The 26,322-nt window shown below is 39.4% G+C and overlaps 1 protein-coding gene across 1 annotated transcript; it reads right to left on the minus strand.

Annotated features, from left to right (window-relative positions):
- Window positions 1-2,128: 2,128 nt before the first annotated feature.
- Window positions 2,129-21,451, minus strand: sv2ba (synaptic vesicle glycoprotein 2Ba). Its single transcript, XM_067595770.1, has 13 exons — window positions 21,333-21,451; window positions 15,676-16,421; window positions 11,108-11,288; window positions 9,062-9,213; window positions 8,659-8,792; window positions 7,684-7,773; window positions 6,206-6,319; window positions 5,997-6,085; window positions 5,600-5,764; window positions 5,319-5,452; window positions 4,867-5,067; window positions 4,591-4,750; window positions 2,129-3,609 (listed from the first exon to the last, which is right to left on the minus strand). Exons 2-13 carry the CDS (start codon window positions 16,151-16,153, stop codon window positions 3,426-3,428), a joined length of 2,082 nt encoding a protein of 693 aa, XP_067451871.1. The 5' UTR covers window positions 16,154-16,421; window positions 21,333-21,451; the 3' UTR covers window positions 2,129-3,425.
- Window positions 21,452-26,322: the final 4,871 nt, after the last annotated feature.

Below are 26,322 nucleotides of genomic sequence, written 5' to 3' on the forward strand. Positions count from 1 at the left end.
TAAGCAGATATAAGGACATTTTCAAGTGTTTCTTAATGTCTAGTATTTGTCCATAAAAATAGATTAGAGGAAAGAACTGAGACAGTCAATGAGCATTTTGTTTTTTCAATTTTAGTGAAAAAAAATTAAAATACGAGAATATTTGCTATGTTAAGCAACCAACTGAGTATTGAGAGACACAATGCAATAGTAATAATGAGAAGGCCTACTTCTGTCTTTCCTTGTTTAGATCTTCGATTGGGAACCCATTTCAGCAGCAACAGTAACATCAGCGTGGTGTCTGGGAAATTATAACAAATACTGTTACTTTCATGAGTTTAGGTCATTATTTGTGTCTGTAGTTACAGCTACCAATATTTTAGGCTGTAAAAGAAGGGAAGTGAGAGAGAGCAATTTAGACTCTAAGGCTCTAAAATATTGTTTTATTACATTTTTTAAAATTAAATTTATTAAATAATTTACCACAAGGCTGCTCCTGTTTTCATAATCAAGCTAAAGAGTTTAATGTCAAAATGAATTTTAAAAAACCCTGAATAAATGAAATGCAGGTGCTTCCACATGGGGGTCACCAAACAATTTGATGAGTATGAAAATTATTAAAATCATATATCAAAATCATATGTGATGGCCTTCACAGCCACCAGATCTCACACACATTGGGAAATTTTATACCAATGTGTTGGATAGAGCCCTCTGCCACCACCATCTAAACATCAAATTGAGTAAATATACTGTATATATTTTGGATGAATGGTGTTCATCCCTCCAGTGGAGTTCCAAAGACTTGTGGGATTTCTCATCAACATTGAAGCTGTTCTGGAGGCTCGAGGTGGCCCAACACCTTACATAATTAGACACTTCATGTCATTTTTTCCTTTAATTTAGCAACCCCCTGTATCTCAGTGCACACTACAGTTAGTTCACTACTGCACAGGTGAACAAATATGAGGCATCATGTTCATGAAGATGTCAACCGTTATGCAATTCAATAACACTTCACTGTTAATTAAAATCTATGGTCTTTTGCTTTATAAAGCCACAATATGTTAAATTCACATTATTAGACAGATAACATTAATGAGTATTATCAACAAGACTTCTTTCAATTAAGTTTTGTAACTGTAAACGCAGTATCACAAGTCTGAATTAGTCTGACCAGCTTTTTTTTTGTGTGTGTGTGTGTGTGTGTGTGTGTGTTTTCAGGGGATGAGGTGGTGGGTGAGGGGGTCAAATTCTGCACCATAGGTGTGAAACATAGGTGGACTGGAGAGGTCAGCCAGAGTGGGAACAGTAAATTTTATGTAATTGTGGGAGAGTGACATCATTAAACACAACAACATGACAGAATAAACTGAATTAAGTTAAATAGTCTGACACACAGCATGAAACAGGAATCAGGCAACAGGAAGTGACATCTGACTTGACAGGTATGCTGATAATTGTCTACTATTGCTCCTCTTGAATGGAAAAACCTATCCATTAATGTAACATTGATAGGCCAAATCTCTCTCCACATAAAGTCAAAGAAGATGAAATAAAAGGATTAGTTCAAGAGTAAAATGAAGTCTATTGGTCTCCTCTTTGCTGCCCTCTACAGTTTGACATCCTGATAAACCTGGAGGACAGATCAGCAGTGTGTCTTTCACACCTTGGCCAGAGTAAACACATCCTCCTACTACCGGCACTTGCTCACACTTGTGTGCTGCCATGTTTTTACAAGCCCTCCTCACCGACCCCTCCCGACACACAGCTGCCACTGACATGGGAACAGTAGCGTTCAGGTCCCACTCACCGATATTATGCCTGAAATATAACACGTTTCTAGAAAGCAAAGTTAGGTCTGGACTGTTTACATTCGTGTGTTAGACCCACCGAGGGTGAGAATGATGCATGAGCAAAAGTTTCAGATTTTTCAACTGAAACATAATACTCAGTCGTCTTTTTACCTTTCATGAGGCTCAGAGTGGAAACTCATCATGACATCTGTGATATATTACTTAATGCTTTATATGTGTTTAAAGTTGTCAAGTCAAATCGGAAATGTAAAGTTTAGAACAGATTTCACCTTAACTGTCTGTTTCATATCTTCATTGCACATTCTGCATCTATCATCAATCAGGAAACTGGGTCATAATCCCTCAGCTTTATTCAAGTCATCACGGAGCTACTATTTTACAGCTAATATACACAGGTCTACAGTATGTACAACAACAAATATAGTATTGGTAGTTAGACTATTGTGTTTCAGTAAATTTACAGACATGTGGATAACAACCACACACACACGCATGCGCACGCACTCAGACACACACAGCTCTGTCATGCCCAAAAAAGTAACATGCTCCTTAGAAATCTTGACACATGTTGTCAGAAATGCAGCAGGTTCTGTAAAACAGTTCTTCATCAGAACGTTACAATGAGAGCATAATATCAAAACATCTAATCTCACAAGTTTTGTATCACTCTCTCTTGTTTTTTTTTTAGAAAAAAGACGAAAAAAGAAATCAATAAACAAACAGAACAATTCCTTACAATTTGTCATGGCAAGATTTGACAGTTAAGACTCCGATTCTACGTTATCACCAACTACAGAACACAGCTCTACGGTTAAGGACAGACACGACGTCTCAGAGTCGAAGACAAGACGACAAACAGGAGGAGAATCCAGTCAGCTGTTCAGGTTGGATTTGGATGAGCTCGGAGAAATGAACAGGAGCGGATTTGATTTTTTTTTTTTAAAAAAGCTTTCCACATTTAATAAAGGTTAATGTCTAGAGAAAACAAACCAAGCAACAACATGTGAACTAAAGATGACTAACTCAACTATAGAGACCACAGGACGGTGCAGAATAAACAAAGACTGGGTGTTTTCTCTGAATATTAACACCAGCAGTAATACTGCTGCTGAGCCTCGGCAGCGAATACAATAGGATGGAAATTCAATTCAAGTTATGACTATGAGTCCTTTCTCCTTTCTTTTTCTCCAACAGGGAATGAAATCAAAGCACAACATGGTAACAGGTACTACATCACCTTTCAAGTACAGACACGTTTTCATCTCATATTAATCTTTCTTTTACATACACAAACCTTAAAACAAAACAAATTTCGCTACACTGTGTATGTGTGTGACTAGAGGATGGGCAGTAAATGATAAAAAGAAAATGACAAACACTGGTTTCATATGATGTGACAGAAATGCTGGGCAGCCTGAGGAGCTTAGAAGGAACAGAAAGCAACCACAGGTTCATGTAGGCAACCAGACAGGTTTCAACATTTTTAATCCCATGACAGACTTGTAAACACAGTTAACATAGCACGGCCATTCTTCCTTGTCTTTCCATCTCGGTTTAAGCTGATACTTTCCAAACATTTTCCCCTCTGATACTGTGTTTGGGGCCTGGAGGCTGCAGGAGTTTGGCTTTTCAAGAGAGGATTTTCTCCCGGGTTTCGGGCAGCTTGAGAGCCAGAAGACCTCCGCAGACGAGGGCGGCGAAGGCCAAGAAGATGGGGATGATCTTAGTGATGCCAATGAAGGCTGCAAAGATGAAGCTGGCAATGATGGCTGCAAACTTACAGATACCATTCAGGATACCAAATGCTGTCCCTCTGCAGAGTCAGAATAAAAACACAGAGAGGTTGACAAACCTGAACCGCTATGATTCAAGAATAAAGAAAAATGTTGCTAGCGTGTTGTTTAATGTGTTTATAATGTTTAGTGTCATTATAGGACGAGAACCCACATAATGGAAAAATACATGATAGAAAGCTAAAAGCTAGATTCCAGGCAAAAACCCAATATTCTCATAAGTTGATGATCCATGTAGAAGACATGCAAATAAGGAATGGCATTGTTCTTGTATTACAGAGTAGTACTTGTTAGCCATAGAACAGGATTATAAACAAAAATGTGACTAAATGGTGTTTGTTCTAACATAGCCCTGTTTGGATGTAGAAAAACAAAGTTGGAGAATTACACTAGGTTATTCACTTTGCATGAAAAAAAGTTTTGAGGATAAGGACCAACTATTGAGTTTGACAAATGTAACACTATCTTGAGTAGCTGGGGTTGCTCAAGTGTCAACTTCTCTAACCAAATAAAGAGCAGGACAGAACATTAGATGTAACTCTGACTGTAAAACATTTTAACTCCCTCCTGAACAAGGCTTTTTCTAATGTAACCTGTAGCCCATCACAAAAATGTGATTAATGTAAATATGTTAATAATTAATGTAATGTTTGGTAATAACGCTCATTTATTACTGTAAGCCGAGCATGCTAACGTTTGCAGCTTACGTCAGAGCAGATGAACACACTGTTTAATCCATTACATCTTCATTTTTGTGTGTTTTTGGTTTAAGAAAGGTTTTAAAAAGACACTCTCAAAATGCTTTAATACTGAGTATATCTCATATTACAGCCGCAGTACTACTGTGCCTTGTTACTGTTGCTAAGATATAACTGTACAAGTGGGTGAGGGGTTCAGCTAACGGTCAAATGCCCCAAACCTTTCAGGAGAGGGGTAGAGATGAACTGTGTGTAGTAGATCGAACTGGACCTTTTATCAGGGGGATAAAGGTGGACTTGTACCTTTTAGAGGAGGGGTAGAGTTCCACTGAAATGACCTCTAGTCCATTCCAGGCTGCCACGCTGACGGCATAGAAGAGACACTGCCAACATATAACAGCTCCTTGACTGAAACTCAGCAGCAACAGGAAAGTACAGGCAGACGACGCCAGCATGGAGCCACCTAGAAAGATAAACGATTAAATACTAAAACGGATTTGGCCATAAAAGACCCATCTGTCCTGGGTTACTGTACATACAGTATAGAGTGTATTTATATGCACTTTCTGCTGATCTCACCTATTATTCGGATTCTTCCTATTTTGTCCATAAACAATGCTGAGATGATGTTGCCAGGCAACACAGCCAAACTACCCAGGAAGCTGACCATGTAGATGACTATGTCGTTCTCCTCCTGGAAGTTCAGATGGCAGCCTTTCTTTGGATGGAGGAAGGTGGTGTTCTCCATCCGACAGTCTTTAAACTTTTCCTGCCAGAGGTCTGAAGAGAGAGAGAACGGAGGCAACATTTTTTTTTTTACATTAGGCTGTGAACATAAGTTTTTTCCTCTTCGTGATCTGTTGGAGGATAAACATATTGCAAAGTGTTGGTGTTTTGACGAAGATGACTGTTTTAGGGCAGCGTTAATACTTTAATATATATTTTATACCACTAATGAGTTGATTTTATTGAGCCCTGGGCCTTAATGTGCCAGGAGTGTAAAGGCATTCATTACTAATGCTGCATGGTACCTGTGTTATAGAAGACAGTGTTTTTGATGGTGCAATTCTCAAAGAAGGTGTTGGTTGATCTGACATCCTCAAAGTAGCAGTTTTCAAACAGGGAATCCTCGAATTTCACAGACTTAATCTCGATGTCTGCAAACCTAAATAGAAGGACACACAAAAAGAAATGACATTAAGCAGTAATATAAATAAATGGCCCAAATTAGCCAATTTCCAGTTAAAAAAACTAACAGAGGTATGCTGGATTATAGTTGATATTAAAAGAGGGATGGTGTGAAGACACCCACTTGTCATGGATGTACTCTCCCTCGCGGTGGATCTGGTTGACGAGGGAGAAGTTGAAGTGGAAACGTTCTACCCGTTCTCGGTGGAAAACTCGGACCTTGGACTCGTACTCCTCATACTGCATGTACTTGATCATATCAGGGAACCACACTCCCAGCCCATGGTAGCTGATACACACAAAAGCACAGGAAACCCAAAATTATCTGCATAGCTAGATACCACTACAGGAGTGTGTTTTTTCTGACTTTGGTGACCCTTTAACTCTATCAGTGACAATCTTTCTTCCCACAGATAAACTCTGCCTTGGAGAAGTTTATAGAGCTCTACTATTCAGATTGTCTAACACCATCTAGAATGCATAACTTAATAAGCTGCATAGGCTAAATAGTGTATTCCTACCTGAAGGCCAAGCAGAACCAGATAATAACCAGGAATAGGCCTTGCAGTCTGAGATCTGGAGCTGATAGTGACATCACGTTAGCCATCACCTATAAGTCAGACAAACAGGAAATATATGAATTTTCTATGAACGTAAAGGAACAGAAGATGGAGGCACAGCAAAGTTTCTATTCTATAGTATTTTTTTAGTACCAGTGTAATTTGCAGACCTGTTGCAGCATGGTCATGTGTCTGACCGTCCAGCGCTGGAAAGCGGTGCCGGTTTCACTCTGGATCTCTATGAACTCGTCCTCCTGTGTCTGTGGGGTCTTAATGTTGGTCACCTTCACAAAGAGAGAAGGGTTTGGGCATTCAGATTTAATCAACACCTTCATCTTCATTACTGTTATCATTATTACTCAAAGTATATTCCCTTATTTCAAATGTTATATTGGTACATTTCTCATGTTTGGCTTTAATAAGATGGTTAGGGGTTGACAGATATTTAGAAATGATAAATGAATTTAAAGATTTTCAACCTGATTGATGGAAAACCTGATTAATTACAACTAGGACAGAAAGCTGCACACTACAAAGAGTCTTTATGGTATAGTCTTTATTAAAGACCCATTTCCTTGATTATAATTTAAAATTTCAAGCTGTCTTCATCAGGACATCAGTGTAACATTTGCTCTGATATTCAAACATGGTGACCTCATTCAGTCAACTAATAATGAGAGACAGGTGGAGTTCATTGTTATTAAGTCTTTGTGTACACTTCATCTATAGCCTGCTGTATTTGTAAGGTATGCTGTTTACAAAAATCTTTTTATTAAATGATCTACCGTATCACTTATGTTTTATAATTTAGTCTTGTGCCCCCTAATAATGAGCTCATCTTATTTGACGAGTTTCACCCGTTTAATAGGTCCAATGAAATAGTTTTCACCATGTTTGTACCATATACAAATACTGTAAAGCACATATAATGTGCTATTTGTGATATCAAATTATTCTTCTGTTTTGTACTAAAAGCAAAGGCAGAAAACAATCTTTTTCAATACTTTGAAATACTCCAACCAATCTCAAATTACTTATTCTATCACAGCAGACATTTTCACTTGCAGGAAAAGCACAGGTGCAACCAATAACATTAATGATGTCTATGTTCCCCCATAAGCCGTGGCAGTGAGCCAGTGTGCATGACCCTGGACCTGGAACACCTGAATGAAATACGGCAATCGTTATCGTCAGTAATTACACCTGTGTCTTTCCTGCTGGCGTGTCAATACGCCTGCTGTGAAAAAGGTCTTTTGTGCATGCTGGATTACTGTCATGTATAACACCTGAATGGAACAGTGCCATTATCAACATTACTAGTGACACCTGTTCTTCTCCTGCTTTGACAAGTCATAATGTCTCCTGTGAGATCAATACAGTCCATCAAAAACACAGTCAAAATCAGGCTATGTATGCTGGCGTTTAAGTATTTCTCATTGTGGTATTCTCTCAGTGTGACAGGTTTTGAGGTCTTGTTTGTTGTCATTTAATGTCCAGAAGCACATCAGCTTTTGTCTCACCTGCACAAACCTGAGGATCTATTGTAACATTGTTGAGTTACATGTATTTTGTTGATAACCTGCTAAATTAAAAATTTGGTGATGAATCATTGAGCCAAACGGCAGTATTGTTGTAAATAAAGACTTACAGTGAAAACTCTCTCTGGTTCGCCCTTGGCTTTCCAGTTGGTGTCATGAACCCGTCGCAGGATCATCCACGCCTCATCATGTCGGGCATTCTGAAATAAACACATAGGTATCTTCTGTTGGAATATTATCTGCTTTGTGTCAATTTAATTGTAATCTTTATGTTTTATGTATCTGTATATGTATCTTCGTACTGTATACACATATATTTATACTTGTTAATCTAGAGACAAGTGTTAATATATATTTGCTTAAGCTATAAAAGCTAGTACTGTATCTGTGCAAAAACTAAACTAAGCATGCATCAAACCAATGTGATGTAGCTTTGTGGTGTAATAGAGCCATGTAAATTGTGGTTTAATTCCTCTGTAATTTATTATAAATTATACAGTTTTCTCTATATGAGTGAAAATAATTACTATTTATAAAAGAATAAAAGAATTACTATTTGAATCATGGGTCACCCAACCACCGAAACCTCCCCACATACAGTCTAGTCAGATATGCAGTTGAGTAACAATGTTCCCATGAAGTCTGCCTCTTATCAGCTGGGGAAATGTGTGATTATTTGGGGGTGTGTGATAGGATGAACATGCTGGAGCAGCCCCGCTGTAACATACAAATACAATATCACATGTGGTTAAAGGTCTGACAATGTCCTGGACGAGAAACATGGGTGGGTGATGTTCTGGTGACGCCTTAGCAGCCCTTCGCTACCTTTGCACAGCAGTGGGATGTTGCTTTGGTGGCTGATGACTCAACATTTTTAACCAATCACAGCTTGATGTTTAATACTGTACGCTGATATAATGAATATTGGGATAGGAAACTTATAACCAGATGTTTCATAATTCATTGTCAATTTATCCTGAATCCACCAAGCACGCAATTGTGATAAAAGATAAAGATAAAAATGAATGCCAAGTTTTAGAGCTAAAGCGACGATCACATCTGCTACGTTGGTTCAAGTATCTGACCTCCAGGAGGAAACGAGGGCTCTCCGGCATGAAGATGACACCGACGAGTGCAGCCAAGGCAGGGAAGAGACACACCAGAATAAACAATCTCCAACTGTGCATCTGGATCTCTGTGCCAATGGCGAAGCCCCAGCCTGGAAAATCATTCAATAAAGGAAGTTCATATTTAAAGAAACCATCTTTCAGGAAATATTTTCATTTCCAAACACATCATAAGTCCAATAAAACACAAAAAGCATTCCATTTGTCATCTTTTGTGCATATCAAACTTATTTCATGCACTAATGTAACAAAAACAGCATATTACCTCGAGTTTATGGACAGTATATTTGAATGTCTCTGTCTTCTGTACTATACTGTACATGTGTGTGTGTGTTAATGTGAGTCAGTGTGTGTGTGTTACCATAGTGAGGGATGATTCCCCAGGCAGTGAAGGAAGCATACAGGCCTCCCAGCATCCAGAACATGCAGAGCCAACTCAGATGTTCACCACGTTTATCCATCTGTAGGAACTCGGTGAAATAGGTGTACACTATCGGGATGGAGCCACCGATTCTGGAGGAAGAATCACAAGAGCAACATTTACAGTGATCTCAGGTCTTTGATGCCTTTACTGTTGGTTATTTGTCATCTTGGGATTTAAGAATATTTTGTACTGTTGACTTCAGAGAAAACGGTCAGTTCACCCAAATTACACAAAGACATAATTTCTCACTTACCAAATGTAATATCTATCCATGCAGATATTTGTGGTTTTATTCCCATCATATCTGTCTCTGAGATTCGTGCCATCATTTCAATACAACTGGGCTGAATGGAATTCTATTCATGGTGCTCAAAGGTTTGAAAAATTAAATTTAAAAAAATCAACATCTTTTTGTAAAAAATGTCCAATGACCTCCCTGCCAGCAGTTTTCATTGGAACAACATTATATTGAAGAAATAGTCTCCATGACAACACACTGTCTATAGTTTGCATTTATCAGCCTTTTTTAAGATGAAAGCTAACAAAAAGCTTTTAGGCTCATGATGTTCTCGAATTCAATTTTTTTCATAAATCACAACAGTTTTATTGTCAGGTTGACAGCCTCATACACATTGCAAACTCACTGCATTACATTAGGTAGCAAAGCTCTCATCACTACAGTATGTTCAACATCAAGACAAGTAAGGGCATTTGGAGAGATTTCTCTATACTTTATGATGATGAGAAATCTTGTAATAAGAGGGTATGGAGTCTGTATGCTCTTTGTGTTTTGTGAAGCCAGCAAAACAAGCCCAGTTCCTCTGCAGATGTGAGTGTTAATGACTAACATGGGGCTCATTATTACCGTAAATCAGCAATAGCTGAATGTTTTATTTCGGTGACCTTGTATTTTTTGGCTTAGCAAAAAGCTCAAACATCAATATAACAGGTCTGGGGTACACTCTGGTTGCCATCATTATTAAAAGAAATGTATTTTTGAAAGTTGCAAAATCAATCTGTGCACAGCAAACGCTTTGCCCGAAGGTGTTGGCGACAGCAGGACTTCGACAATCAAACTCAAATTAAATGCAAGCAGAAAGCATTATTCACTTGTTTTAATTAGTGTAATAAAGAAATGCTCTGTTAAAGTAAATAAACATAACTGCCCTTGTGTGCAGCTCACGGTTAATGTGTCTTTGAGTTGGTGTTAATGGTATGCGACTGTGGTGTGTGCCAACAGGAAAAAAAACTCCACGCTCTCACAATTGGAAGGCGTCATGGAGCAGCATTATTTTGGCTGCATTGCCAGTAGGGTAAGTAAACTTTATCTCATCTGTGAGTGAGACACAACCAATGAGCTTTGACTTTGTGTTACATCAAGATATCATTTGAATTAAATGAACAACCCAAGATGTACAATATAGAATCCCACTAAATAAGAAGCTGCTTGTGATGAAGCACCAAGCAACACAACAAGTTAATGTTAATAGCTCTATAATAGGCTGTAATTCTTTAGGAAACCCCCACCCACCTGTACTTAAAAATCTGTCCTGAGCTGGACTAAACTGGTTTTGAAAAACAGCAAGACACTAGATTGAGTCAGAGATAAAGTAAGTAAGTGAAGTATAGAAGAGTAAGGAACATAAATTAATAAGTGAGCAGACTTGTGCTTGAATTATGTCTTCTCTATCCTCCAGGTTGTTCCTTAAAGACCAAAGTTTGTTTTAATTTAAGAGCTGCATATTACTCATCTAACTCAAATGTCAGGAATCCAATTTTAGAACAAATATCTTTAAATGCAAATGAACAGATGTACTCCCCACCCGCCCAAAATGTTACAGAATCACTTTTTCCCCAAAAGGGTTATTTATGGAAAAGGTCAGTCATTATAAAAACCTAGGCGAAAAAATGTCATTTATTCAAGCAAGCACTGCAAATGTAAATGTAAATGTGAATGTGAATTTAAGTGTAAATGTGTCTCACCCAAAGCCGGAGCAGAACCTGAAGAAGAGGAAGAAGCCGTAGCCCTGAGCGAAGCAGGACAGGAAGGAGAAGACCAGGTCGATGGTCAGGACGTAGATCAGACACTTCCTCCTCCCCATCTTATCACACAGACCCCCCCACACCAATGCCCCCACCATCATGGCCACATACACCAGCAGACCTGCGAATACACACACACAAACAGAGACTCACTTAGAGGCATTTGACCTTTAAACTTGTTACATTTTACTCCCATTATGCATGACTGATCTTACTGAAACACGTAGATACACATACTTGCATACTTATACATACACACAAAAATCATCAGAAGGATAATAGATCTGTTTAAAAGATGAATACAAATAAGGACAAAAACTCCACAAGGTTCCACAAGGGGGCACACTTTACCCTTCTATGAAGAGAGAACAGAGAAATCCACACTAACCACTGTAATTCAGTGTGATGCATCCTTACGTGTGTGCCCTGACCAACATTTCTGAATATTCATAATGATGTGCCAAGAAAATGGGCCTGGAATGATAGTAGCATTTCCAGAAACCGGAATGAGAAATAAAGGTCAAATTAATTTTGAGGCATCTTCATAAAGAGTACTTCTCTTCCGCCACATTCACCCTGCATGTTTTAGAAACTGCTTTCAGCTTTATGATTACTATTGCTGCATTTGTCTTTGCTGTCATCTGGATTTTTTTGGACATTTTTTATTACCTCGATTACATCCTGTATCACTGCACAATTCATTTTTTTCCCTATTCAGTCACAGTGGTCTGTAGCCTATCCCAGCGTGCAGGAGGCAGGTGTTTTCATTTGCTATTTTAACAACCCTGAACAGTGACCAACTGTGTGACCCATTACTGCACCAAGGAGATAAAAAGAATCATGTACTTCCTTTTTTATGTCTTTAAGAAAAGTGATATTGTCTCCCCTGCTGTCAGTGTCAGGACTGAAACCTACAACCTCGGCCATCCTCTCCGTCATGTTGTTCAAACCTTTCAACCCATACTTCCTGCCTGCTCTGTGTTTTTACTACACACAGCCCTAATTACAGTGGGACTAAGCAGCTTAACGGCACGTGGAGCCATAGTGTGCACCTTCCCTGTGGATTACTAGACTATCCAAATGCTCCAGTGCTCCACACGCCAAGCTGCACCTCCCTAAAACTCATTCAACAAGAGACTGGTCAGGGCACCGGGAGAGAAAGAGTCAAGGCTGACATGTCACTTAATGTCTTGGCCAAGTTACTGCCTAAGGCAACATGTATGCTTTAGATTTGTACACTGACAGGTTGACAGGGTGACTTTGTGATTAGAAAGCCTGTTTCTTCAGGTGGAGGCTGACGATCAACCCTTGCAGCAACATGCATCTATACACCTGTTAAAGTGTGCTTGGGCACAGGGCAGACACTGAATCCCCGGAGGGAAAAGAAGAATTCATCTATTTCTTGCAGTATTAAAAGTGAAAGCACAGTAAGTGCATTTAGCACTACTAGATGAAGAGACAATCTACATGAAAAACTGACAAAAACACAAATCCAGGAGGCCTTTGCAGATCATGCATTCACCCAAATGTACCCTATGTACTGTCTTGAGAAATGCTTATCCTATGTACATAATTAAGACTGTTACCTTTGTTTTAAATTAAATTTCATTCCAGATTCAAGAAATTAAGCTCACTACTAATGATATAGTATCAGCTATATTTCTTCACTTACACAACCAGGTAACATTTTAGAGCATTTATCTATGTGAGATGTATGAACGCTGTATCACACAGTGTTTTAACAAAATGACTTGATGACATTTTGGAGTCTTAAAATAATAATCTGTTTCATTGTTATATTATTAATGACTGAATCAATGCCACTGAAGTTGTTACAATTTATGGCTGGCCTGGAGCCAGTTGCACCAGCTGGTCGTAAGTACAAACTTGGTGGTTCTAACATTAAGTGTTTACTAAGTGGATATTTTACACTGTGCTAAATTAAAACTGGTTTCAAAGCACAAACTAGTTATTACATAGAGAGTTGTTACTGCTGTTAATATTTATAGTCAGGTATAAAGGTTACATAGCTAAATGAACTGACAAACCTGGCTAATATATGACTTGTTTAGATTGAAGAGTAAAGGAGGTGAACTGACGCTGGATTAAAAATCTGTTTAATAATGATGTAAAGGAATACAATATTCCTCAAATTACACAAACAATTTGCCATGATCAAATCATGTTGGTTAGGTTAGCGTTAATGGATATTTCTTGCTCATTCTAAACTACATGAGTTCTACTAAATCTGAAACGCATATTTCTCCATGTATGCAAAGTAAAAACAAAGAAATTCCTACAATTACAAAGAATTGGCAGTGAGGTTTAATATATAGCTAAGTTTCCCAAAACTGTTGTTTGTTGATCATGTTTGACTGAAAAGTGCTACAGGTGTTTCCTAGCAACTGATACATGTTAAGTCTTTGCTAGCTAAGAATTTCCTTAAGCTTTAATGATTCAACCCAATTTAATAAGTCAGTAGTTTGAAACTAGCTTGTAGATATTGATAATTTAAGACCTGTAGTTATAATTATTTGACAGACAAAGATAAAGTGTAAAAGGTAAACTCCGTCTAAAGGAAATGACATCACAGAAATGGACATCGTTTTTGATTGATGTGATCTCAGGGAGGTGCAGTGCAAACACACAACAAAAATGAATGCTAAGTACCGAAGATATTCTAGATTAACACTTTAATAGTAGCAGGCAGGAACCATGAGGCCACCTCATAATGTATGCATGACCTTTTTAATTACAATTCTAGTTTTATTTGAGATATGCATTAGCTGCAGTGCAAGTTTAGCTATTTTTCTCCCTCTCCCTCTCTTTGGTTATGTCTCCAGAACTGCATAAAGTGTAAGATTTAAAACCAGCCAGGACTTCTTTGTCTCCAGTGCTATTTCTCCCACTATGTCTAAGTCCCTTGTATTTTAAGTCTATAGATTAAACAATAAAACCACCATTAAAGGTAAGTGCATGACCATCTTTTTCTTCTTAACAAAAGGTTTGGTAGTCTATCTGCTATCTCAGACTAAGGTTAAGATTAAACACGTCTGCTCCCGTGTGTGTGGTGAACAGAGCATGAGCGTGAATCAAATCGGATCATTCTGCAGATCTACTTCATATTCTCAGCCAATAATCAGTGCTCCCCTCCTGCTCTGCACAAACAGACACTGTGATTTCATTTTCACCAGGCCTTCCTCCTGCTACCACAGCCTGTCAGAGGCCTGAAGCGTATCTGACAGCTCTGCACCGGGCGCTGCAGGCCGCCAGGCTCTCTGACTGCTGCAACATGCTCCATATTAGCCTGGGAACACACACTGAATACAATCACCATCGGGTTCCTCATCAATCTCTCGCAATGCCTCATCCCAGGAGCCTGTTGTTAAGATGAAATGAGCGATGTGCAATCTGCCACATCGCCTGGCTACACACGAGGCCTGGGAAATAAGGTGAGAAGCTTTAATTTGCAGTTTAGTTGTCTGCACTGAAAGTGAGGAACAGACGTTTTCAAGGTACACTTCCAGTAAGTTGGGTCCATGCTGCATACAAATTTCAGCATCATTTTTTTAAAAAGGAAACACTTCTCTTAATGTACAATATACTGCTTATACATGTGTGAGGTACCTTACATAATGAAATATTAACATCCCATCATTTGGTGTAGCATCCCTTCAGACAAAATGTTGGTTATGTTTATTTTTTTATGTTTCTGTATATTTGCCTAGAAAGATGCAAACCTATTTCCCTAACACATCCCAGCAGCTGGGTGATATTTCTGTCTGACGCATTGGTCTGCAACCATGTGCCATCAACAGCCAAACATATGCAAAATTTTGTTCCAGCCAAGCAGAGCAGCATATCATTTCACTCATGAGTTCCTCCTCTCTGGCTAAAGATTGGACCTATTCAACAAATGATTGCAATTTGCTAGTATTGTAGGTTTCCAAAAGGTTGTATATGTTGAGGAGAAATGCGTTTGCTAAAACATTTTTTTTAGCCATGCTAGCAGTGTGGCTCTAGGCATGGCAATGTCGATCTGTTAGTTGGCTGGTCCACAACTTTTGTCCAAGCTGAAATATGTTAACTATTATACAAACTGCCATGAAATTTTGTACAAACATTCATAGTCCCCAGAGGATGAATCCTAATTACTTTGGTGATCACTTGACTTTTCTTCTAGGGCCCCCAGCAGGTTGACATTTGTGGTTTGGGAGTCATTTAATGGATTGCCATAAAATTTGCTACACACATTCAAGTATCCCCATCATATCATGTAATTTGGTGGTGGTTGTCCAGTTCTTTGGTTTATGACCATAACTAATGACATTCTCATCAGTCTCAGCTGTACATGCGTTTAGTGCTAATTAGTAAATGTTAGCATGCTAACACACCAAACTATTTTGATTTTGTAAAATCTCTTTTTTTTTCTCAAAAAGTTTTGCACTCAGCAGCACCCTCCTCTCACCTCAATATTTCCACTTTCCACCTCCTTTGCTGTCACTTACCCAGCAACCCCTTGTCAGCATTGGATATGCACATGTCCTTCTCAGCGCTGGGCAGAACGAAGCCCACCACAAAGCCGTCCACCCCATCAGCCATTAGCGCCAGGCCCAGCACGAAGAACAGCATCCACTGGAAGCGTCCATGGCCGCAGTCCTCCATGATGCTCTCGTACTGCTCTGGCAGGTTGTCCTCCTCCTCTTCCTGCTGGGCAGCCAGGCGGGCTTTCCTCTTGGCCTCCAGCCGAGCTGCCCGCCGCGCCTCCTTGATCTCGTCTGGGTGAGGGATGCCCTGGTACTCCCCCTCGTACATCTGTTCATCATCATCTGCCCCCTCGGTGGCATCACTAGCAGCATCTTCTTCCTGTGGAGGGTAGTCCGTCTGGTAGGGGTAGCCATCCTGACCACCTCCATCCTGGGTGTAGGTGTACTCTCCTCCCTCTGTCACCTGCTGGTTCACATTGTTTTGATAGGGGTCATCCATGGTTCTGGCTGAGTGTAAGGGGACCAGGACTGACTTTGCCTTGTAGCCGTTGTATGCTGAGGAAGCTCAAGTCGTCAGCTATAATGGCATAATCCTCCCCAGGAGCCTTGTGCTGCTCTCAGTGTTGCTGCGTCTCCTGGATTCCAGGTGTCAGTTGCAGGTTTTCAGTTTTCAGTCACTGAGGAGGTTGGGTCTGAAGTTTAAGGCCTCAACAGCTGTGATGAAAGACTATTACCTTCATTGATCTGCACAGAGCTGCATGCTGAACCTAAAACACAACAATGGACACACATCACAGATGGGCTGTCAGCAACACAGCAAAGAAGAATGCGCTTGTAGGGCAGAGACATTGCTATGCAACAGTGCCCTTTGGGACAGCTTGTGACCTGCCATGTCAAGTCACACTTACAGTCTCAAAGGGCTTTACAACATTTGTATTATAGAAAACATTAAGGGCACATCATGATCTTTGACCCTCACCTGAGGATGAAGTCCTAAAGAAAACTAGGTAAAGTCTAGAAGTATGTGATTTGCCTACAACATTTCATGTAATTGTAGTAGGGCCAGACATTTCTTAATTGATTTTGACTTTATTCCCTCAATTTACATTAATTGTTTTTGTCTAGCTGTTTGTACTCTGCTTCAGACCGCTTTCCTGTCAATTTGATCAATTTTGTCTTATTTATTACCTCTTGTAAAGCACTATAAGTTCTAATTAAACTGCCATTATTATTCCAGTCAGAAATGAAAAGTGTCATTTAGCAGGAAAGAGCAGGTCGGGACTGCCAGTCTCCCCTGTAGGCTGCATGTCCTTCCACACAACCAGATAATCTCATCGTCTCCCCGCTCAAATGCTCTGACGCCATTTTGATCCATCACATAACAGTGCTGTAATGATGACACATTGAGATTTGTCTTGATTTCAATAGTGGCCAGAGGCACCGACAGACACATAACAACACAAATTACATTGCATTCCAAGAATTTTACTGATTTTCACATGCTAACATGACTGGATAACTTGCACATTGAAGTCAGGCACATATTCTTGCAAAATTAACCAATTATTATCTTGAGGCTGGATCCTATGTAATTTGGGAATAACTCATGCTGATGTACTCTAGAGGCAATCTATGAGAAATGAGCTAATGTTTCAAAGTCACCCTGTTAAGCTGTAAAATTCAACAAACCTTGATTTACCCTATCTGGTCCAGCAATGAACTGAGAGAGATGCTTTTTTTAGTTTTTACTTCTCTTGGCTGACACTGCTTCACATTAACACTGGGAGCTTATGGGACAACTGCAGTCCTCGGTGCCTTTCTCAAGGGCACCCTTTAATGTGGACACATATAAAGTTTTCTACAAAGTGGCCACTGTGGCTACATAGGATATTACAGAATAATGGTAAATGCTAAAAAAAATGTTAGTAATGGTAAATGCTAAAATGTAATAGCAGTAACAAAAGCAGAGAGGAGTCACACTTCAACTGAGAGTAATGTCAGTTACATAGAAATATCTATCTAGCCTAAAAGTTTGCTAACATTGGCTAACATAAGCGACTTCTTATACCAGACCAGGCCATAGCAATAAAACCCCTGAAAATGAGCATGGGCCTTTTATTGCTTAAGAAATCAAGTTTTCATTTGTAAGAGAAAAAATGTGTTTCTTTTTCTTTTTTAAAAAGTATATATACTATATATACTATATATATATATATATACCCTTAACATTGTTTCTTTTACACTTAACATGTTGTGGAAATTATTAGGAATTTGAAACCTTATTGGTAAAGTGTATTGCATTTAACATCTATTTCCAACATCCATCGTCTATTGCCAATCCTTACAGACCTCTTAAGTTTTCATGGTGGTTGACTGGATTAAATTGGTGGTAAATTTGCTTGGCTGCTTTATGACACTAAAAAGGAAGCTAGAGTGTTTTTTTTCTTCAGAGCAAGAGGAGCCAAAGCTTTCAGCTTTTCTTGCTATAAGCCTATTGTGAAACAAATAGAATGTTGATGGAAAAATTAATTCAAACATGCTCATTCGTTTCACTGAATACTGGTAATAGCACTGGTGTGAGGATTTTCTTTCCTTTTGTAACATTATAAAGGGTGTAACATAACACATTGGGTTTTGAACTTTAAATTAGAACCATAAGAAGGAAATATCTGGCTCTTTAGCTGCTAAAGGCTACACTGTGTTCACCAACTGTGTCCACCTGCAGTTTGGTGCTGGGCAGGTAGCTTACAGAGGGTTTTTAGCGCTTTGTAACTGAAAACAGCTGCCTGTTGTGTCTAGAAACCAGGATGATGAAAGTGGTGATAGTGGACCAAAACAGTAAAATTGTGGGGAGTAAAACCAAAACAATCAGCTGAAAGATACCAAAATGCTCTGTAGAAGTGAGGGGACTGCAGAGTTGAGTGATAATTGTCTGTGGTGTTGTCACTATGAGCAACTCCTTTCAAATTACACACAGTCATTTCATCCATTGTTCATGTAAAAATATTGTTTATAGCAGCTTTAAACATTCTTTTTTTAATGCAACAACATTTTTGGAATTTTGTTCAAAGTTTCCAACCTTCAAGCATTTAGATTTTCTTCCAGAGTCTGACTGTTTTTGCGGTGTCACTTTTATAAAATGTATATTACTTGTTACATGGGTATTACTTGCTCGATCCAAAAACAGCTGTAGTCTTATCAGCCAACAAGTGGATTGTAGGTTTGGTTTGGGTTGGTCTGTTCCGGTTTGGAGCCAGGATGACGAACACTGTAATTTAATCCAGATTAAGACTGCAGATTTTTTATTTTGCCCTTGTTGCCTCACATTATTGTTTCATCACGAAAGTCATAGAGGTGGCTGATAGCAGCGGTGGATTATGGAGTCTGGATTGAAGCACTGAAATGTATTTGCTGCTCTTGGATAAGGAGTTTTGAAATTCCAACGTCAGTGTTAAAAGTTACACATTGATCAGTTTGGATGCCAGAAGAAATTGCAGTATTATGACGTGATCACGATAATCAGAACATCTCATACTTTTTTTTTTTTTCATTTGTTGTTTTAATAATACATGAACGATTCAGGGGAAAAAGTGAGAGGATGGATGCTCAGTCTGGGTGAGGGCGGCGGTGTTGCTTTCATCATCCTGCTGCAGTGCCTGTACTTGCACAGCTGGCGCTTACATAACAGTTCGGCTGCCTACACTCACTCTTTTCCCCTCTGTCTCCCTCCCTCTCCCTTCTCTTTTAACTTATTGATCTGTGTACGCACTTATGAATATGTCAACTTGACCCCCCCCCCCACACCTAACATACGCACTTATTCAGATGTCAAATCAGCATTTATGTCTCTGAGCAGAGTTTGAATAGGTCATGATCTGCCTTCCTCTGAGACGGTCCCAGTGTTGAAAAGTCAAAGAGATGCTTTGAATCATGAAAATCAATGTGAGTCTGATGTTTAACAGGAAGCTAAGAGGTCACTGCGTAATTTACAAAACGCTATTTCAATTTCACATGTGACCTTTTACTGTTCAGATCATTTATTAGTTTGACTGAGTCAAACTTTGTCGTCTTCGCTTCATCGGTTTCTGTAGCCCATTCTGCAGAGAGCAATGGCACTATACACGTGTGTGGAGTTACATATTAATGCTGTGATAATGGACTTTGGAAGAATATCTGTAGATACATTAGAGCTGCTCTGTGGCCAGCAGTTGAAAACTTTTTCTGCTATACCCTCATTTTGATTCATCCAGTGCAATCTTCTACTGCAGCAATGTTGATTATTCACCTTTCTTCACTCATATTTTCACAGCCAGGGACTTCAAAATCCAGTGTTTTGGTTGTACTGACCAGTTGTAAATGTATTTGGGAAGTATAGAAATGGACAATAGATGGACAAATGGACAATGGAAAATCAACTCAACAACTGACAGCTTTTTGCAGGATCTTTTATTAATTATCAGCCTTGTTAGGGCTCTAAAAATACATTTTCTTACCCCAGATGCATCAGTTGTTATATATCCATTTAGCTTTTTTTGCATTTTGTCTTCTCGATTGTTTATTTTTCTCTCTTTATTATCGGAATGAGCTATGCCTCTCAATGTGACTCCATCACACCTACACAGTTTGTACTCTTTCTGTATCTCAATCTGATATCATCGCTGTTTGATCTGTGAGAATAAACTAAACCCAGAACTAGACAGAGGAAGTTGGTTTTAAAAAGAACAGTTGAACCACAATATGGATGTTTGAGCTGAACCTGACAGCTGAAAGATAATGCAGTTTCTGCAAACACATTCTCCATTATAATTAAATGAGAAAATTACAAATAGCATATGATGTCATGTATAATATGATTTCCTCAGTGAATATCATTGTCCAGATACAAATATGTCTGACCATTTCTACCCAGTTTGCACCACCAGGGTTGAGCAAGGTAACAACAAGGTGAGGGGTTTGATTGCCACTGAAGGGACAGATATTACAAAAACATGTACCTTTTTCTTTGGAAAAAAAGCATCTAATAGAATACATCTACTATATGCATTGTATGTGTTGGTGGAGTAACTCAACGGTTACAGGTAGTGAGTTCATTTTAATCTCAGCTCCTGAGTGACCTCGAGAGGTCAAAGGACAATCTTCTGTGATTTCTGGGGACGACCTGTCTGCTAACCTCTCAAATACATTCACTAGCAACATGTTTTGGAGTAAAATGCTGTTACTAGGACAAAAAGAAAGAGAGAGTGACATGAGGATATTTTCATGCAAATACTTTTAGTATTAAAAAATGTCATATTGAATAGATCCTGATATCAGAGACTGGAAATTCCTCCTACTTGCAAGACGTTTTCATCCAACTTGTTGCAAAACAAATAAAAATGCAATGGCACATTTTAAGAGTAGTAAAAAGTAAAGGTTTGGCCGACTAAATGACAATTTGGACTGGAATCTCTATTTAGATATCTAGGTTTTGTTATATGTAAATGGAAATGCTGATGACTCAAATAGGACTATCCGCATCCATAGTTGCATCACATCAATGCTGTTGCAAAAGATAAAACCTGAAAAATAAATAATGGCACGATGGGTAAATGATCTCTCACTTCCCCACTAATTTGTCTGACAAAACAACAAATTAAATACCACAACGCAGCAAACATTTAAAATAAAAGTTGTCTTACCAGACTTGGCATTCTCTTCTGAACAAAACACACATAAATTTAAAAAAATAGCTAAAGTCCAAGTAGCATTTTCAAATGTCCAAACCCTACATGTCAGTTTATCCTAAGGCCGTGTTGCAGACAAGCCTGAGGGATTAGGATCCAACCTCACGATCCCCCCCCCCCCCAGCAACCCTCCCTCACCCAGGCTCATCCCCACAGGAAACTCCCCCGAACTAACCCCCCCACTTCCAGGATCCAATGGTACAGTCCTGCAGGTTTAAATAGCAACAGGCTCCACTGACACTGGCTGTAAACTGTTGAGACACTCTACAGGATTTTTTGTGATACTCCAGATCTTTGAAAGGGATCCTCCAGGGAGAGGTCAGAGGTCAGTGTCAGCTGCCAGACAGCAGCGCTGGAGCTGGTTGAGATTCAGAATTTTTCTCAAAGATACTTCTGCAGGGCAGATGCTTGTTGTCATGGAGACTTGAATGTGGGCCTTCAGTGGTGTGCAATCATTGTCAAGAGAGCGCAAGTTGTCATTCCATGTGAACATTACACCAGGTGGTTTTACTGATTAACACCTTCAAGAACATATCATATATCATCAACTTCAGTGATTTGTTACAATTGGTTAGCATTGAATCCCTGTAGTAGACTGTGATGACATATTTGTATAATGGTTGCCTATATTTAAACCAGCCAGGATGAGTCCTTTTGTCCCATAAGCAGAGGGGCACATTGCTGCAATAGCTGTATGTCCCATCAAAGTGCCCGTGAGTGAGCCAGCCTACAGTAGCTGCTCATCCATCCCAAGTTGCTCCAGAAAAGCATATCAACAAAAATGGCTAAAATGTTCCTTCCCTTGAAGCAGGAAGGAGGGAAGGTTTATTTCTTTGGCTGCGGATGAGTGCAGAAGTGATTATGGATGTGTCTGAGTGGCATCTACTACTGGAGATGGATAATCATAGCTCTCCTGTGCCACATTCCTGTGGTTTACATACAGAAAATATACAGACTGTGAGATCTTGTGGGGCTGACGCCACAGAGAGAACAGCAGTTACATTTGGATGGTATGGTGGATTGATGCCAGGCTTTTCCGAAAAGACAGTATGCTATATAAAAAGATCTTAATAGACAGATGTATTACTCAGGCCACAAGAGGCCTTCACCAGTTTCCCTCTGCAGTCTCATCCAGCCAAGACATATTTATGTTGTTTGTTTTACTGTAAGAATGGCCAAGTGTTTACATTGCCCTGTAATGGGAAGGTGACAGGCCTGATATATCAAAATGTGCTTGGGCAAGGCGCTGAATCTCCAGTCTGTCTAATGTGTGGTGGACTTTAGATTTATGGAAAGTAACTAAGAATATTTACACGAGTACTGTATTTACAATTTTCAGGCATTGTGCTTTTCCATTTTATGCTACTTATACTACACTACATTTCAGGGGAAAATAATGTTGTTTTTACTCCACTGCCTTTCAGTTTAAGACTGTATAAAATAGTATCATAAAGTAGCTAAAATTAGCTCCTCTTGGACTAGCTACATTCCCTTCTTGTGTGCTTATACATCAGTATATATAAATAATAAAATATATGAGAATAGAACACTGACAGGGGCCATTCTGCTGCTTAGTTTTACTTTTGATATATTTTGCTGCAAATTCTTCTGTGCTTATACAAAAGTAAAGGATTTAATGCATAACAAAATATATTTACATTGTAATATTTCTTTTTTTATTCAATAAAATATCTGAATACATACAGTACCAGTCAAATGTCTGGACACATTTTCTCATTCAAGTGAATGGGAAGGTGTGCCCAAACGTTTGACTGGTACTGTAATTTAACACTTTATCTGTCACCTGGAGCACCATGCAATACCCCAGATGTATATATTTGTAGCACTGGAATTACAGTTATTCCTTTTGCATCCTCAACAGCAGTGGTTCCCAACCTTTTTGACTTATGACACCTTAGAACAAAGAGATGTCTACTTGTAACCCACTGTCATTGGTTGCTGTTGCTGTGTGTGACGGTTGTGACAAGTTTGAAACCGAACTGTGTTTTTTCTTCCCCCCTTGCATTACGCAAATAATTTTCATAGCTAAAATTATCCAGTAATTCACAGTCTGTATTTTCTGCTTTCTTCTTCTTGTAACCAGCTTGTGACTCTTCAGATCTGTCCCAATGTGGTGATCCCGATTCCCAGGTTGAGAACCTCCAAACTGCAGGACCTACCTGCTGACTATGCAAGAAAGAAGACATGAATATAAATTGTTAGTATGCAGCAGTACATAATATCAGATTCAGCTAACTACTACTTTAGTACACGTTTACAGCTGTTCCCTTTATACATCTGTCAACTGTCTTCCATTAATGCATCTTAAACTCTCAATATTATCATTTCCAATACAAGGACTTGTATGTATAAAACTATATAGTGTGGCTTGGAGGCTATTTATGCCATGTGCATTTTTTTCCCCATTGCTTGTTCCCTACATTATGTTTCATTATGGGATCAGTTTATTCCACTATATACAGTTAATATCATACTTATTACAACATGGACAACACTATAAAATGGCACTCACACTAGTGCACTATGTAGCAAACAGTGAATGATTTTGGTCCATGAGACAAGTTCTTCATTCATTACAGTGGCCCTCCTACTGACTCACCCAATCCCCCCCACCAGGGGACATGGTACAGCCTGCTATGGGACATCATTATAGAGAGTAGATGTCTTGCGTAGAGGTAAAGCTCTCTAATCCGAAGGCCAGATAATTCGAGTGCAAAGAGGATTAGCTCCACCCCAGCAGAGCCATTGGCTAAATTTAGCCCCCATACTCTCTGTCTTCACCAGTCTCCATTTAACCCCTCCTCCAAGCTCCGCCTATACTCCTCGCATCCATCCAGGATGTCCACCAATCACACGCTGCAGCTCATCATTACGTCATCATGACATTTTCAGACCTCTCCAGACCAAATAATCCAGTATCTAGGCCCAACAGTCAGGCCCCATATCTTGTCAATATTAATGATACAGACTGAAATCACATCGTTGGTAAACCATCTTGCTGTAATCATGTTGATGTGAGTTATCCAGAAAGGGAAAGTTGGTGTTTGGGTGCTAGTCTCCATAACGACTCTGCCCTTCATCTGTAGAGCTTCGTCCTCTGGTGAACACACCAGGATTACAGCTAATGGTGCCTTCGAGGCCCGCCTCAGGAGGAGGGGCGCGGCCCGCACAATCCCTGCAATGGCAAGCGAGCTGCATCCCAGAGACATCTCATGCAAACATCCAGGAAATTAGTAGCTTCAAGGGGAGGATTCTGGGAAAGAGCGATAAGCCCACTCCCTGTGTCGTCTTTCAAACTGGTAGAACGTCTGCTACACAGCTATAATGTTTTTCCTCCAGTGAATTTCATGATAACTCCAGGGTCACATGAATATTTGTTTCCTCTGACCCCTGACAATTAGCTGCTTGTTGATGGCCACAGATTTGAAGCTTATTCTTATTATACTGTGTCAGCTGAATGCACAAAATGTGAAATATTGAATGGATTATGTTGGCTCAAGTTAAGAAGATCATCTGGACTTCCGGCTATGGCAGGGTGCTGAGAGCTCTCTGCTGCATATTTAGACACATCCTTATCAAAGCATTCTAATTCTACCCAAAACCTAACAAATTTAGTTAATTATGCCCCTAGACTTTGCAATGCCAAAGAAATTAAGGAAAATGTGTTCCAAAGTGCAGGAAACAACAAATGAAGGCGCCAAAGAAGCTAAGGACACCATGCAATAACAAAGTTAGCTCAGGTGATATTGTAAACGGGCTGAAGATGGAATTCTCAAAAAAATTTGATGGTTTGCCATCAGCTATTCAGGACATTAGAACTGATGTGAGAATAACACCTGCCAAAGACTGTATCTCACTGTCAGCCCTTGAAGCCACGGTGAAAAAACCCGAAACAGAAGTGAAGATGCTTGCCTCCAAAATCAACGACCAGGAAAATAGAAGTTGCGGATCCAATTTCAAATGCATGTGCTTTCATGGAAAGTTGGCTCCCCGAAACACTGGGTCTCAAGCTGCTTTGTTCTCTGTTGATCATCGAGAGATGCCACCAACTCCTGGGTCTGAAAAAGCTTGACAGAAACAGCGACACCTTACCAAAGACAGTCATAATGAAGTTTCTCAACTTCAAAGACAAATTGATGATCCAGGTCGCTGCCAGGAGAAAGGGCAAAGTCCTCTACAAAAAACACGTTTTTCCTCAACTTGTCAGCTGAGGTTCACAAGCAGAAACTGTTCACTATGGAATCGTCTTTGCAGCTCGCTTGAGGGTCACACACGGAGAACATACCTACATGTTTAAAAATCCATTGGAGGCTGAGCACTTTATTGAAAGGTTAGACAAGGGGATTCAGCCAGAAGCAGATGATGTTTTATTTTTCCTGAACAAGAGCACTGTCATTTCATTTTCCTGGAGCGAATAAGTACATTCTGCCTGTGTAACTTTAAGCGTGCTCTTTTTATTTAAAGCCTCTGGAAATTTGGCTTGAAATAGTAAAAACACATATATGATATCAAAGTTAAGTGTTTCATTAATCACCCACAAAAATCTGGCTGAAAATAAATGTTCATAACTTCAGAAAACCTAGTCCAAAAAACAGCTCATTTTGCCTTTTAGACCGTTTCTCAAGACTGTGTAGGTGTGGCAGATCATGTTTTGATTGACATCTCCTTGCCTACTGGCAGGTCCTGCGAGTTGGGTGGTGCTTGGTTTTGGCTCGTCCATTTTCATCATGGCAGCCGGGTCACAAACTTTGTCATATTACAGCTAGACATTACACATTATATATGTTTCTGAAAACATTTGAGACAAGAAATAGACAATGCAGTAACTTAATCTTGATTCATATTTGATCAGCACTGCTTAGTTTGACAGTCTGATCTTAGTTTCGTGAGCCTTGTGTTCAGGGGCCATTTTCTCTGTTTCACA

This window comes from Thunnus thynnus, chromosome 1 (assembly GCF_963924715.1).
Source record: "Thunnus thynnus chromosome 1, fThuThy2.1, whole genome shotgun sequence".
Taxonomy (NCBI): Eukaryota; Metazoa; Chordata; class Actinopteri; order Scombriformes; family Scombridae; genus Thunnus; species Thunnus thynnus.

Excerpts from the sequence above, each read along its gene's own strand:
- sv2ba (XM_067595770.1), bottom strand. The coding sequence starts at position 16,153 with ATGGATGACCCCTATCAAAACAATGTGAACCAGCAGGTGACAGAGGGA. Across the intron at positions 7,774-8,658 it reads GCCCTCGTTTCCTCCTGGAG|AATGCCCGACATGATGAGGC; the intron begins GTCAGATACTTG and ends TGTTTATTTCAG. Across the intron at positions 5,453-5,599 it reads GGAGAGTACATCCATGACAA|GTTTGCAGACATCGAGATTA; the intron begins GTGGGTGTCTTC and ends CCTTCTATTTAG.